Consider the following 15,619-nt stretch of genomic DNA (forward strand, 5'->3'; position numbering starts at 1 on the left):
CACACCCCAACCAATAATTGAATTACACACTGGAACAAAGTTTGAGCCCAGCAGCAACTTTAAGACTAACAAAGTTTTATCATGGTATAAGCTTTCATGTGCATGCACACTTCTTCAGATACAGTTTGGAGAGCCAGTATGGTATAGTGGTTAAGAGCACAGACTCTAATCTGGGACAACCAGGTTTGATTCGCTACTTCTTCACATGCAGCTGCTGGTGTGACCTTGGGTCAGTCACAAGTTCTTTCAGAGCTGTTCTCTCAAGAGGTCTTTCAGCCCCACCCACCTCACAGGGTCTGTGAGGGAAATGAGACTGCAAACCATTCTGAGACTCCGAGTGAAGGGTGGGGTACAAATCCAATCTCCTCTTCTTTTACATTGAAATGGAAGTTACTAGTCCATACATATAGGTAGAAGGTGAGCAGCAAATTAGCATACAGCATAATAATGGTGTTTAACACATGTAAGGACCAAACAGGAATAAAAAGCTTAGTTCATTAGTTTGGGTTTAATTCTGGGGGGGGAACATAGTTAAAGAAATAAATATATCAAAATCAGAGTTTCATGGGCAGACGTACCCTTCTTGACTGTGGAATGCTGAGATTAATTAACAGAGACCCTGCTATTGCACTCCATCGCGCAGAAGGCCTATACATCCTCTTTATTTCTTATTTGGAATAGTGGACTGGAATAGTAGATTGTAATGTCATTTGGAATGGTAGATTGGGATGTATTTCTCTGGTCTGGGGACAGAGGACATACACTGCACAGCTAATTGCACCATCTCAAAGAAGAGGATGCTATACTGTTGCCCCCACGTTTGAGAAGGAATGGATGGAGCTGTATCCCACTGGTTATCCTCATTCCACCAAGTTTCTGAAATGCCCATGAAATGTCTATGTTCTCCTCTGACACTAAGCATCCCAACTCCCCCATTTTACCTCGAAAACTTCTAGCATTTGTATATAAAGATCTATAATTCCCCAGACACATTAGGCCTGCATCCTTCCTACTGTGGCCTCTAGACCTTGTCAAGCAGTCAATACTGTTTGTCACCTCTCAGTGACCAGTCCTAACCCATTTCATTTTATCATATGTGGTGGCTATGTGATGTTACAAAAAGGTTTTGGAGATGGGTACATGATATAATGCAAAAAATAATAAGAACTAAGGTCCCATTTACTCCAGAGATATTGTTATTGAATATATTTCCAAAAGACTTTGATAAAGCAGATAGGTATTTGATTGTTCACTTGTCGACAGCTGCAAGGATTCTATATGCTAAATATTGGAAAACAATGGAGATTCCAACAAAACAAGAATATGTGAATAAGCTGTTTGAAACAGCTGAGAATGATAAATTGACATTGGAGATGAGAGCTGGAACAGAATGGACTTATCAAAAAACTTGGAAGAGATTTTATGACTGGTATAATATAAGCGTAATAACTTGATGGAAATTTGAGTATGCAGAAAAGATAAGCTAGTAAAATAGATAATGAGATTAGAAATGTAACAAATAGATAATTGAAGAACAGAATACGGAATAAGCCTCCTGTTATATGTTTGATGTTTGTTAGTGGTAGTTAGAATAGTAACAGCTACCCCGTTCATCTCTTTGAGATGAGCCATCCTGAACCAGAGACATTTCCTCACCTGTCAGCTTTCCCCCAAGATTTAGTTTAAAAACTGCTCTGCCACCTTTTTGATTTTAAGTGCCAGCAGCCTGGTTCCTTCTCAGGACAAATGGAGGCTGCCTCTTTTGAAAAAGCCCTGCTTGCTCCAAAAAGCATCCAAGTGTCTAACAAACTTAAACCCTTCCTGCCTACACCATCATTTCAACCACACACTAAGACTCCTAATTCATGCCTGTTTAGTTGGCCCTGCACGTGGAATAGGCAGCACTTCTGAGAAGGCTACCTTGGACGTCTTGGCCTTTAGTCTCCTTCCTAGCAGCCTAAATTTTTCTCCAGGACAACGCAACTACACTTCCCCACATTGTTGGTACCAACATGTACCACGGCCACTGTCTCCTCCGCAGCACTGTCTACCAACCTATCTAGACCATGCGTAATGTCTGCTACTTTCACACCAGGCAGGAAGTCGCAACCCATCTATCTACATCCACCAACTACCAAGAGCCCCCCCCCTCCCTCCCTGCCTGCCCTGGGATGGTTCCTTCGTGTGAAAGAATACTTATTCACCAGCTGTAGAAGAGGTCACTTCTGAGGGGACATTCCCCCTTTTCAGCAGCATGGTGCCATTGCCCTTGACCCTGATGCTCCCCGACAGCGGCGGGGCTGCCATTCTCAGAGTAGGACGCATCTAACTAGTCCCCAACAGTCTCCTCCGTGCGCCTGACTGCCTCTGCTTCCCCGGGTCAGCCACCCTGACCTCAAGAGGGTGCGAGCTCATTCCCTGAGAGAACCAGGAACTCCTGGCACTGGGCACACACCCGTGACTTCTGCCCAACTGGCAGACAGTCATATGTTGCACTTAGTGCAATACCCTGCTGGCATTCTGCCTTCATAACTGCTTTTTTAAAAAATCTCCTTTTTCATAAATTTCCTATTTATGTAGATTTGTTTGTGGAAAGTCTGCTTACCCTTTTAGGGACATGGAGAGACTAATGTCCTGGCTTTCTCACGCTGCTGCTGAACTTGCACATCTGCTAAATTTACCTGTTTATTCCCTTGTTCCAGACACTCCATCACTGGAGCGGGGCCCTGCTACCTCACAGAGTCAGTCCCATGCATCTTTCACATGGTAAGGTTCTACATCTAAAGGTCCATTTTAATGATAAGAAAGTATAGTTTCAACGCTGTGGTGGCCCATAATGCAAGAATCAGACAGTCTGAAGACGGGTTCCTCACAGTCAAACAAAGAATGGAATTCCTATATACACATTATTACCAATTTTACAATATATGGAATAGCATATGGAAAGCAGACCTACCGAATGGAATTTTTTTTTAAGTAGCCATTTTGGGATTTGTTTTAATGAAACACTGGTCTTTTCTAGGTATCAAATAAAGTGTCGCCCAAATCACCATTTCTTAAAGAATCATTTTTATTGTTTTTCCTTAACAACTGAGTAAGTTTCATGAAAAACATCTTGTGATGAACACTAGACAGCCTCTCTCATTATCTTAGTCAGTTTCTGAACCTTGGACTTCGTAGACATATCCACATATTTATCCCCAATGCTGACAATCATTCCTCCCAAGATTGTTGGGTCAGTCTAGGAAAAAATCAAGAAGGATACTCACATCAGTCTCCTATGTTACAGAAGGAAAAGCCTAGCATGTTTGCATTTTGGTTGTCTGATCAATATTATCAAATACATTTTACAACACAGATATAGATGGAGTATATGTGTATATGGCCATTTTTGTTAGCTGTCCTGAACTCAGTATGACTGGTTTAATAACGGCTCTTGTAACAAGAGTTATCTGAGTATGCTAGGGTATAAAAAAAGGTAAAGGTTCCCTTGCTCGAAAGCCAGTCGAATCCGACTCTAGGGTTGCGGTGCTCATCTCCGTTTCAAAGCTGAAGAGCCAGCGCTGGCCGAAGACATTTCCGTGGTCATGTGGCCGGCATGACTAAACACCAAGGCACACAGAACGCTGTTACCTTCCCACTGCAGTGGTACCTATTTATCTACTTGCAATTTCTTGCTTTCGAACTGCTAGGTTGGCAGGAGCTGGAACTAGAGACGGGAGCTCACTCCGTCATGCGGCACACTCGGGTCTCGAACTGCCGAACTACCGACCTTCCACAGCCTGCAGTTCAGCGTCTTAACCACTTGAGCCACTGCAGCTCCATGCTAGGGTATAGGGGGGACAATAAAATGTATTCTGTTTATATTGGCTGCATATGTTGTCCAGGTTGAAAAAATTCTCTCTTCAGCCGCCAAAGACTTTAATGATCCAGTAACTAGAATGCCAATTTTATTATCCATTTTCTTCCCTACTGATCTATTTGTCCCCATGGCAAACAAGACTAGAAAGATGAACTGCCAACTTTTTATTAGTTATATTTTCAAAGTTTTAATTTCAGGTAGCTTGCTAAGACAGAACTGCTGCCATACCTTGACCTCCAGTTTCAGTACTTCTCCTTTAGCCAAAAAGCCGTTCAAAGCTGTTTTCAATTCAGTAAGACTAGTGTCATCCAAGGGCTACAAAATGCAGGCCAAAACCAAAAGTGAAACAGGGGTAGGGGGAGAGAGAGGTTTCTAAGTTAAATAAAAAGGTACAATGGAAAGGCAAATGTTTAGTTTTTCAGGTGTAACACACAACAGATGAAAACTGTTGGTATTTGTTTAGAAACAGCAAGGCTAACCCGCCAGACATAGTATCCTGATATTAACTACATACATTGAAAATAACCTTTAGTAAACAGAATGTGAATAAGTAACTCTTTTAATCTGTGGCTTTTTCTAAGTGCAATTTTTTTTAAGATGTGCAAGATACTGACAACCATGTTCTCAGTACAGAAGAGGGACTCTTACCAGATAAGCTATAAAAGAGGCACCTTTATCATGCCAGTTAATGTGCGGTACTCCAAGAAGGATAAAAAGAAACCTTCATGAATCCCAACACTGCAAACATGAGACAAGGTGAGATTATCCCCATCTTAACTAGCATCTCTCCTCACTGCATGAAATGTCAACAGAAGAGCAAGGAGAGCTTTGCACCTTTCTTTGCAAAAATGAAACAGACTGCTTGACTTATTTAAAGGGTCTAGTATGCTTGTTCGGAATTGGAATACTAATTCATGGAGAATCCATGCTCCATTCAGAGCAAAGGGACTCAACCACCATCAGCAGGTGTGTGAGGGACTACCGTTATCCCAGAATGTGGAACATTCTCCTGTCTACAAGGAGGAGGGCAGGCAAAGGTACCAGAAGAAGAAATGTTTGCTGGCTGTTCACAGAGATTAAGTCTGACTGAATGGGCCAAGCAAACCAAAGTAAAAAAAACAAAGGTACACTCTGCCATGACTGCTGTGGCTCTTTTTACCTTTTTAGTAGCTACCTCACAGCAATCCCTCAGGCGTTTATGAATAAAATACCATTCTCTTGGCAGATGTAGGGCTCTTCTGTTTGTTTGTTTTCATCACAGGAGGAGCCACTGGACAACACAGAAATAGCTAAGGAGAGTCTTCAGTGCCATTAGCTTACCTGGGCAGTGGTAACAGAACACAGCACTTCCCCACGGTATGCACTCATGATCTTACCAAATGCGGAAATTACACCTGGGGTGTAACGTAAACGACCATTTTCAGCAAGCACATCTTAAAGAAAAGATTAAAGGATTACCAGCATTTTATATAAAACCTGTACAGAAAGTAAGTACAACAAATGAGAAATTATAAAGATAACTTTTAGAACCGTGACTATTAAAGAACAAGGAAATGCTGTGCTTTCAATAACAAGTTGACACAACAAGACTAGTAGTATCCAGAAAGAAGACTACTTACTGACGAAGTTGACAGTGACAGGAGACAGTTTCTCTTTAACTAAAGCATCATTTACAGCCTTTTGCTTTACTGTGCGCTTTATGTGAGGGTTCATGACAGTACCAGACAATTTAGGGTCCCTAATAAGTGCCTGCAAAAGGAGCAACAGAAATATTACAGTCAAAATTAGAAATGGCTTTCAGTTAGTTCTAAAAATCAAAACTATTCACAGTGCAGTTTAGTTTTAAAAGTATCCCAAAGGTAAGGGGTTATTTAATGATATGGCAATTAACATATGTATCATAAACAAAATAATGTTCAGAAAGCATCTTTAATATTACCTGAATGACTCACACCAATTTACATGTATTCAAAGAAAATACTCTAAAAATTATCTGAAAAAACTGATTTTAAATCTCCAATATATTAATTTACCAACAAACTGTACAATTAATGTTTTCAGAACATATGTGAAAGTGTATTAAAGAACAGAGAATGTTGGTTTATTATTAGTGTAGCACCCTGACCTGGATACCCAGGCTAGCCTGACCTCATCAGATCTCAGAGGCTAAGCAGGGCCAGCCCTGGTTAGTATTTGGATGGGAGACCACCAAGGAAGTCCAGGGTCATGATGCAGAGACAGGCCATGGCACACCACCTCTTAGCTGCCTCTTTCCTTGAAAACGCCATAAGAGTCACCATAAGTCAGACGTAACTTGATGGCAAAAAAATAGTATCTACACAGGATCTTTCCCAAATGAACCAACATTTTCAATGGAAATAAATACTAAGGGGGTGTAATAAGTGTATGTAAAAAATCTTATTACCAATACTCGACTCAGCTCTTTTTCAATCTGATCCAACTTCTTCTGCTTAGAAGCAGCAGAATAGAGTGCAGTGGCATATCGGCCTTCCAGTCCATACACTTGGATGGGGGGCTTCATGGGGGGAAAAAATCAGGCAAAGAATACAAAACAGTAAATGTCAAAAATAATGCATACGACAATGAAGATGCTGGATTGTTTCCAAAATATCAGCACGCTGCAGCCTCAAGTCAATGAGATACAGACATAAAACCAACATAGGCAGGCCAACTTCAGTATTGCATGGTGCTTTTGTTTTTGTTAGAATCCCATTGTCCACTGACAGGTTTTTATTTACAAAGGAACAATGCATATGCAGAACACCAGAACAGTTAAGGACCAGACAATGAACACTTAGTCCAGTATTATCTGATCCAACAGGAATGTATCTGTGGTTTACCAGTATGCCATTCAGGACTGTGCAATATGTGGTAGCCAGTATAATTCACTTCATAGCAGCAGCAAGTGCACAAGAAACTGGTTTTCTGTAGTGAGTGACTGTATGGTTAAAAAGGAAACTTCCCATAGATTTCTATACATGGTCAATTATTACAGGTTATGCCTCTCTGGGGATCCTGAAGTGAATGCACAACAGATTCATAGCTGCCTTGGGCCCTTTTTGAGGAAAGATAGATTACAGATGGTCTAATAACAGGGATTTAATTTTTTTCCCTTTGAAAAGCAGATCTATCTATCTACTCCACATTACAAAATTCTTTTTCCTTTGAAAAGCAGATCTATCTACTCCACATTACAAAATTCTTTCCAAGCCCACCATTTTCAAGAGCAGTTTCCTCTGTGGCAGGGGTTGCTGTCTTAGAAACAGAGACTTAAATCCTTCTTAGATCTGCAGAATCATTGTAACAGTTCAGGGTTCCCCAGTGTTGCACCCATGGATGCCACAGCACCTGCCACAACTTCCCCTGGTGCCTACTGAGTTTTCCAGAAAGTGGCCGCGGCTGTTTGTAAGGCAGGGCTTGTTACTGGCCCCCACTCAGATGGAAGCATTTTCCACAGCTGCAATAGCAGCTGCATCCACTGGAAGATCAGAAGGACTGCTAGGCACCCAGGCTTGTGGATCCATCCCATCCTTCAAGCTCTCCTTTTTTTATCCCCCCCCCTTCTCTTTCTCCTTTCCTCCTTTCATCAGGCTTTCCTTCTGTGATTCTTTGACAAAGTGAGGAAGGAAGAACTGTTATTTGGCTCTGCTTCCTGCACAAGCCATTTCAGGGTGGTGCTCACCACCCTCTCTCAAAATTTCAAAGGTGTCTTCTTCAGGCCCAAAAAGGTTGGGGACCCATGTTGTAGCTCTTTGGATCCTGGCCTAGGTAATCTGGCCTAGGTAATCAACAATCTCCAGTTAGGCAATGGTTATAATACAAAATGCATTTGCTTTTTCAGAATGTACACCCAGGATTACTGACATACATAATGTGTTCATATACATCAAGCGCATTTCAGCCATAGCTTCCTAAGTAGTTACAGTACCCCATGTATAGACACATATATAAACTAAGTTACAGGTCCAAATTCCCATCCTATAGCTTCTCTATGTAAACGGAATTTAAAATTTTTGGAGCAATCTGTCAATATAATTTTTAAAAATGTTAAGCAAACGTACCTGCACCAACCTTGATGCTGGCCTGACCAAAGAGGTGCTGAAGTGACGCACCTATGAAAAGAAATTCACAATTTCAATTTTCTAATAATAAATGAGAGAGGGGATAATACACCTATTTCCATGCAATTTTCAGACATCAAAGCCCAACTAGCAAAGGAATTCTGAAAGTCACTCATAGGCTTACTGAAAGAGTAAAATGAGGAAGAAAAAACATGTACCGCTCTGGGATCCTTGAAGGAAGGGCAGGACAAAAATGTATTGGATTCTGGGACCGGATATGACATTTTAGCAGCCCCGTCAACTGGGCAAAAGATTCAAAAATGTATGCAGGCAAATACAATCACATGCACATTACCGTTTCCAAACACATGACAAAAAGAAATAAGTATTAACAATAATTTCCTTACTTAACAACAAGAAATATTAGACAATCAAGAATTTACCCGTCATACTCAAATAATACAGATGGGCTTTTAGGTAGTCCAATCATTAGTTTTTCATTTGCAACTTATTGAACTGAATGCAAAATTAAACAAAAACCAAATTATGATTTCAGTTAATGTTTCAAGCAATGTTTGGGAGGCAGGAGAGACTGTTTCAAACCTGAGCTCCAGCAGAAATCAGCCCCCCCCCCCCTTCTGAGCAGAGCATTCTAGCATATTGGCTTCTACTAATCTTCTAAGTAGGTAGGTTCTGGGGGTATGGGGTTTTTTTTTACTTACACAGTGTAAACACCAGGAAGCCAATTTCTCCTATACCAGAACACACATTCTCATGTTGGCAGAGGTCTCCTTCCTAGTAATACCAGCAAATCAATTTACAACACCTCACACTTCCTCTGGACAGGTGCCACAAAGCTATAGTCCAAGTATTTTTCAGCAAAACAGTAAAGGCTGCCATCAGTAAGGTAAGGCAGATCTATTCCACTCCCATCAAACTTCTGTTCATTTGATTTTTTGAAACTTAGCACTTAAGAGGTAAGGGGTTGATCCTGTGTACATAGATTCACAAAGGAACGATGGGATTAAGGTCTTTTTCTCAACTCTGTACATTTATTTTATAACGTTTTTGCTGTGAAGAAGAGCCATGTGATCTCGGCAGACACAAATTCAGTTTTTAGAACTGTAAAACCAAGCATCTATGATAATAGCTTCTAGATAGAAAAACTGCCCAATAATCTTACAGAAACCTCTGGAAGAGCATGACATTGTGAATGGATTAATGGAACTCATTTACCAAAAAATTTCAACACTGCACGAATATACAGCCCCATGCTACATAATTAAAAACTAATCCTTATTTCATGATGAATAACCTTTGGACCATAATGTATCTTAAATAGAAAACTATCTTTAGATAGATTTTTCCTCAAAAGGCATTTCATTTTAAAAAAAACAATTTAAATTTTAAAAAATCATGTGTTTGGGTTTTTTTAATCATTGATTTTTATCCACCCTGTAAAGTAATTCAAGGGCAGGTGACTGTTTCATTCTTTGTTATTTTAAAGTATTTCTAAGATTGCAACTAATATAATCCCACAGCACAAGTCTGCTACAGGTTAGACGGACAACTTTATCCCTACAGCAGGGAGTGTGTTACGGGTGAGTGCTGGCCTCTTCACTGTTTAATTTATATATCAATGATATGATTCCTGCTCTCTCTGGCCCAGGACTGTTATTGTCCATTCATTGTTAACATTAAAGTTTCTATCCTACTTTTTGCTGATGATGCAGTTCTCCTATCAAGGACAACATTGTCTTCTTTGTTAGAGGCTTTTGTCTCTTACTGTTTGAAAGAACACCTCATACTTAACTATCAAAAATCCAAGATTGTTGGGTTTTGGGGGGAAATCTAATTTACACCACAAGTGGAAAATTCATGGTAATGATACTGAGCCGGTCCCGTTTTAAATACTTAGGGGTCTGATTTGACCAGAGCTTAACTTGGTCAGTGCAAGCTGCTCATGTAAAAGACTGTCTGCAGTCGCATCAAATATCATTTCTTGTTTCCTTTATTCATCTGGGGCTCAATATATCCCAGCCGCCATCAAACTGTTTAATGCCAAGGTGGCCATGCAAAGTTTATATGGGGCTGGTATCTGGATTGACAAAATAGGGGGGTCCTCCAATTCAATTCTTCTTAAATTCCTACATTCCATCTGTGGAATTCTGAATTGTGTAGTGGGGGTAGCCCTTCGAGCTGAATTGGGACAACCATGTCTTGAAGCTCAGGCCTGGTTGAAGGCTTTTTCTCTTAAAGTTAAAATTATACACCCTGACATCCAAGAGGGCTACCTCAGCTTAGTTTCCCATTGGGATAAACTTGTTAAGCAATGACTACAGTTCCTCCATCTTTCCTTGGATTCCCTTTATTCAGTTATCAGACAGGATACCAGAGGAATGATTAAGAAATGTCTATTTAAGTACAATTATAACAGCACAATCTGTAGAGCACGACATGTTTATTCTACTCAATTTGTTGGCATTCTTCCATCTGGAGAGCTCCCCGATTACTGCTCATATCTGACTGTTCCTCACTATAAGATGTGCCTTAATGCCCTATGATCTAAAGTTTTGCATGGGAGGTATCTTAAGATACCGTACTCTGATAGTAAACTGTGGGGCAGATAGTGTAGATAAAGCTGTATCATGCGACCTTTAAATGCGATCATTTTTCTGAGCCTAGAAATATTTTAATTCTTCATTTTCTCCAAAATATAGATCATATGGGGACATTACCTCTTTTATTAGAAGACAATAGCAGACCTATCACTCTTTTAGCTGCGAAATTCTATGCATCTGTGATAGATTTTCTCAGCCGTTCAAATGGGTCTAGCTTCTTCTATATTTTAGTAATCTTCTTAAAATGAATAATTTAAGAAGCAATATGAGGTAGAGAGTACTAACCAAAGGCCAGGAATCAAGGCCTGAAAATCTAAAATAAAATTTAGAAGTCAGACACAGTAGCACCACACATTACATGTTTATAAACTCGAATTGTGGTGGTTCATATTAGTAGAGTTGACAAATGCATTGGAAAAAATTCTGCCCCTTCAATAGAAGCTCAGTGGGATGTTATTTACCAGGTGATGCTACTTACCTCCATTACATGAAACACTCCTGCAGCTCATATAAACAAATACATACATACTAATTGTCCATTAAAGGGAAATAGCATTTTTCTACAGGGCTAGTGGCAACTCTAGTTCACACCATTCTGGATGGCAGCTTCTATTCAAGACAACAGTGACATCAGGACATCGAAAAATGCCAATTTCAGCAAAATACTGGGGGATGCTGAGCAGTTTCTGCTCCAACAGCTGTAACTGGACAATAAGTAGAAGTGACAGAAATTATCTGTGGCCTCCACCATCACTGCTGGGCCAGACAGAACCATCAGACCAATAGAAAATTGTTATTTTGCTTATCATTTTGACTTGGCCAGTGGCTCACCAAAAATATAACATATCCAGTCTCTCTCCCCATAAACAAGCTGCAGCCTGTGTACACAAGTATCCATTATATAATAAACTGAGCCCAGACAAGGCAGAAGTAATGCTGGCTGGGGAGCAAGAAGTCTTAAATGATACCATGCTTCCCATTTTTGATAGGGCTCCACCAACCCTTGCTGACTCTGCCAAGAGCCCAGGGGTTATATTGGACCTAGCATTACCACTGGAGAAACAAGTTAATGCAGACACACAAAAATGCTTTTTTCCAAACTTATTTTGGAAACTAGAAAACAACCATCCATTGACAGCTCTGGCCACCTGGATCCATATCATTGCAGCATCAAGACTAGACTAGTAATGCACTCTACATCGGACTCCCCTTGAAATAAATTTGGAGACATCATTTGATGAAGAAGACTGCAACTTGCTTATTACTGGGAGCTAGGTGGAGCATGCATATATTCTGCAACCACACCATCAGTTACCAAACTCAGTTCAAGGTACTGATTATTACACAGGGCCTCTGATCCAAATATCTGTAGTACTGCCTCTCCGCCTACATCCCAGCATGACAACTTTGGTAATCAGAGCAGAGTCTTCTGCAGGTGCCACCTTGCAGATCAGCAAGATCAATAACTGCCCATAGATGTACCCTGTCGGTAGTGACCCCAGCTCTGTACAATGGCCTGCCTGAAGAGATCAGGAACGCTCCCACACTCTTGGTATTTCACAAACCAAATAGAGAGTTGTTCAGAAGAACATTCTTGTAATAGGGTTAAATCACAACAGACGGGCCCAGGAAAATACACTGTATTGCAACTGATGCAGTACCATGTTCTGAACGGTTTAACATGTCATGTTTAATAATTACGCTCTGTCCATTTCAAATTTCTATAATTCCTAGTCCTACTACATTTCTTAATATATGTATTGCATTGATTTACACTGTATAATAGACTCTGAGTCTCAGTGAAAAAGGCAGGCTACAAATAACATACACAAAATACAGGTATACACAGAAAAGCTCCTACATCTTTCTCCATTTACACGGGATTTTTTTAAAAAAAATCTTTATTGGAAACCTGGATCTTCTTTATTGTTTACCACGCTACTTTTGGAAAGAAACTTCACATGCCTCCTTCAAGAGCCCCACATTCGAATGACAAAAGGGTCTGGGGCTAAAGTAACACCAACGAAGTCAAATGATCTGGGGCAAAGACATGAGGCCGCTGCAAAAGACTTCGGAAGCAACGAAGAAGGTTTTGCTTTGCGGGTCCTCCCTAATGGAAACCCTTTACTTTACAGAGTCACACAGACAGACACGGCTTAGTCCCAGCAAGCACCGGAACGTACGCCTGTTTTCTGCATTAAAATCTCAAAAACCAGGAAAATGACGCCTCAGCCCTTCGACGGGAGTCCTCTTCCCCACCACCGGCTCCTGTTCCCATCCTTACGACAAGGAGACTTACACACACGCACCCCAAAGGTCTTTCTCCACCACTCACCTTTTGGGACAACCCCACAGCAGCCGCCATCTTCTCCTCTTCTAGGTCAAACCAAGCCCGCCCTCGCCTTGCCGGCGACTAAGACGCATGCGCAGGGTACCTTGGAAAATAGCTTTCTGGGAATTATAGTTTCTATAGAGGAAGTAACCCTAGACGAGAGGTGAGCGAGATGTATAAACAGATGTGTATCGAACAAAGTTTGAGTCTAGCGGCACCTTTAAGACCAACAAAGTAAGTAAGGGAGAATGTTCTTGGGTAGATAAGGAGTTCTATGACTCCGGGTAGTACAACAACGAGGCATGAAGCTTCATTTCCAAAGCATCCAGGTTTGCAATCAGCGGCTCAAAGAAGCTACAACGGGTACGCAATTCACTCAAGAAATCAGCGTGGGTTTCCTCCTCCTCCTCCCCCTTCAGAAAGAAGCACCGTGAACTCATGTGTTCTCTGCAATCGCGCCTATTTAACAGATGCGGAACGTACTATTCTTTACCCATTAGGTATACAAGTAGTGTAGTGCATATTAATATGTTCGATTTTTCAACCTCCTCATTTCGTAGAAAAAGAGGTGCAGGAGCTTATTAGCATAACTTATTTGCATATGTCACACACCCTGACATCACCGGAAGGCAACACCCTCTGCTTAGGCTCCACTGGACTGTTTTGGATTGCTAGCTATTGGGGGGGGGACGTGCAGATCTGTCCTCGCAGAGGAGGGAGAGCTTGTACCTGAATAAAACTTGGTCTTAAAGGGAAAAAGGTAAAAGTCGGATCTACATGGATCCTCATGAATTCATATGATTTTTACACTGAAACGAAATAAAACTACCATCATATTGTAGGCCATGTGCTAATCTATAGGGAGCACCACAAAAATCACACATCCACAGATTCGTGGCACCACAACAGCGCAAAAACATGATTCCAAAGCAGGATCCTAATGAATTCAGGTGGCGGTCATACAGGCAGGAAAATGCAGGGGGGAAGCGTGGCTGTTTGCCCCAGAAGAAAATAACATGCAGCCGCCGGATCACACGTCCCGGTCAAGGTCCCGTGGTAGGGATCCTAAGTCCCCCCGCCCCAGAGGCCCGTTCCCCGGCAGTGCCGGATCGGGTCCCGGGGGAACTCCACCCCGACGTGCGCGTCCCCCGGAAGTGACACGGGCATGGTTTTCCCTTGTATGGCTGTGCCCCCGCACCCAGCATGCCTGGCGTCCTCCCGTCACTTCTGGGTGACGTGCATGCGGCGCGCGCGCGTGCACACAAGACGCCAACCGGGAGCCCCCCACTCCCGGCGAAGATAGACTTGGCAACCCTATCCCGTGGTCGGGGGAGATGCCGATCACACGAGTATCCTGCACCTCCACCGAGAGCAGCCCGGCTGATGAGAAAGGAAAGAGCCACGGCCTCTGGGAGGGTCTCGCGCGACCCACTCCGGGTGGGGTTTGTGTTCCGCTTGCAAGGAGGGGAGGGGAAGATTAACCCACCAGATCCCCCCTCCCCGCCAGCAGCCTGCCCTCCCTCCCTGGGACACGCAGCCCGCTCTCAGCCTGGCCTCTGCCGCTCCCCCCCATCGCAGCCTCCCGTGGCCCTCTCTCAAACTCAAAGAAGCCATGCCACGCGATTACACTAGTGATCGCTCTTTGTGCGCATGCGCTATTGGGCGCTTTTGGAGACTTGGGAGAGAAAAAAAACCCTTGTTTGCAATGAACATCGGCGGGCGCCGGATGCCATGGGATTCCAGTGGAAACGCGATCAGTTGCCCGCCCTTGCCCCACGGTTTCCAGAAACTAGTACCTCGGAGGTACTAGTTTTTTACTCTGCATCTTTGGCGGGAAGCCTCAGGTTAGCCATGGGAGCTCTACGCTTCCCAGATGTTGCGGTGTGATCGCGCCCGGAAAATCCGCCTACCATCCGTATCGTCACCGCGGCAAATGCTCCATGTGACCGCAGCCTCATATGATTTTTATGCTGAAACAAAATAAAACCACATGCGAGAGGTGGAATTGGCCCCTAGGACTCAAAGGCCACCACTCCGGGGCTCAGAGAGGCGAGGGAACGTTTCGTGCCCCTCCCCCCCGCCGTTGCCGCTGCCGTTTCTGCTGCCGGCAGCCATAACTTTTTAAAGAGCCCCTAACAAGACCTGGGGGAGCCAGAATGACCTCTCGCATGGAGGTGCATCACACATGCATCACATCCGAATGGTGGAATTTGCCCCTCGGACTCCAAGGCCACCACCCCGGGGGTGAGATTTAATTTAACTATTTTGAATGGTTCCCTTCCCTATGACTACCTTGGACAGTTTACGTTTGCTTCTGTTCGAGGCTGTAACGTGGTGGATTATATGTTAATCTCACCGATTTTGAAGGATGAGGTTAGGGGCTTTTCAGTCTTGGAGAGGGTTGAAAGCGATAATTTTCCTTTGACTCTAGCCTTAAACCTTTCTAGTTCTACACCGGAGAGCATTCAGCAGAGTGTGATGAGTGAAAAAGTGTTAACCAAATTACCTAGAGTCTTCTGGTCCGATGAGACCGCCTAAGTGATTGTGATTTTTTTTAGACCCTTATACCTTAGATAGGTTTGTATCTTTAGCAGGGAACTCACCTCAGATTTCAGACTGGCTCCTGATGTATAATAATGTGGTGAATCAACTTTCTCAGGTAGTAAAGAACCCCAAAAAACAACAACAGCTTGGTAGGAATGCTTCCATACATGGCTGGTTT

At 42.6% G+C, this 15,619-nt stretch overlaps 1 protein-coding gene across 1 annotated transcript; it reads right to left on the reverse strand.

Moving 5' to 3' along the window:
• Positions 1-3,095: 3,095 nt before the first annotated feature.
• Positions 3,096-12,970, reverse strand: ATP5O (ATP synthase, H+ transporting, mitochondrial F1 complex, O subunit). Its single transcript, XM_015425095.1, has 7 exons — positions 12,901-12,970; positions 7,945-7,995; positions 6,288-6,398; positions 5,482-5,611; positions 5,183-5,295; positions 4,091-4,177; positions 3,096-3,241 (listed from the first exon to the last, which is right to left on the reverse strand). Exons 1-7 carry the CDS (start codon positions 12,928-12,930, stop codon positions 3,128-3,130), a joined length of 636 nt encoding a protein of 211 aa, XP_015280581.1. The 5' UTR covers positions 12,931-12,970; the 3' UTR covers positions 3,096-3,127.
• Positions 12,971-15,619: the final 2,649 nt, after the last annotated feature.

The sequence above is a fragment of the Gekko japonicus genome, unplaced genomic scaffold (genome assembly GCF_001447785.1).
Source record: "Gekko japonicus isolate JY-2015 unplaced genomic scaffold, Gekko_japonicus_V1.1 scaffold3148, whole genome shotgun sequence".
NCBI classification, from domain to species: Eukaryota; Metazoa; Chordata; class Lepidosauria; order Squamata; family Gekkonidae; genus Gekko; species Gekko japonicus.

Bases quoted from the DNA above. Each gene is read 5' to 3' on its own strand.
- ATP5O (XM_015425095.1), bottom strand. From the start codon at position 12,930: ATGGCGGCTGCTGTGGGGTTGTCCCAAAAG. The intron at 6,399-7,944 runs GTACGTTTGCTT...CCCCCCATGAAG, and splicing joins CAGCATCAAGGTTGGTGCAG to CCCCCCATCCAAGTGTATGG. The intron at 3,242-4,090 runs GTATGGCAGCAG...ATTTTTTCCTAG, and splicing joins TACTGAAACTGGAGGTCAAG to ACTGACCCAACAATCTTGGG.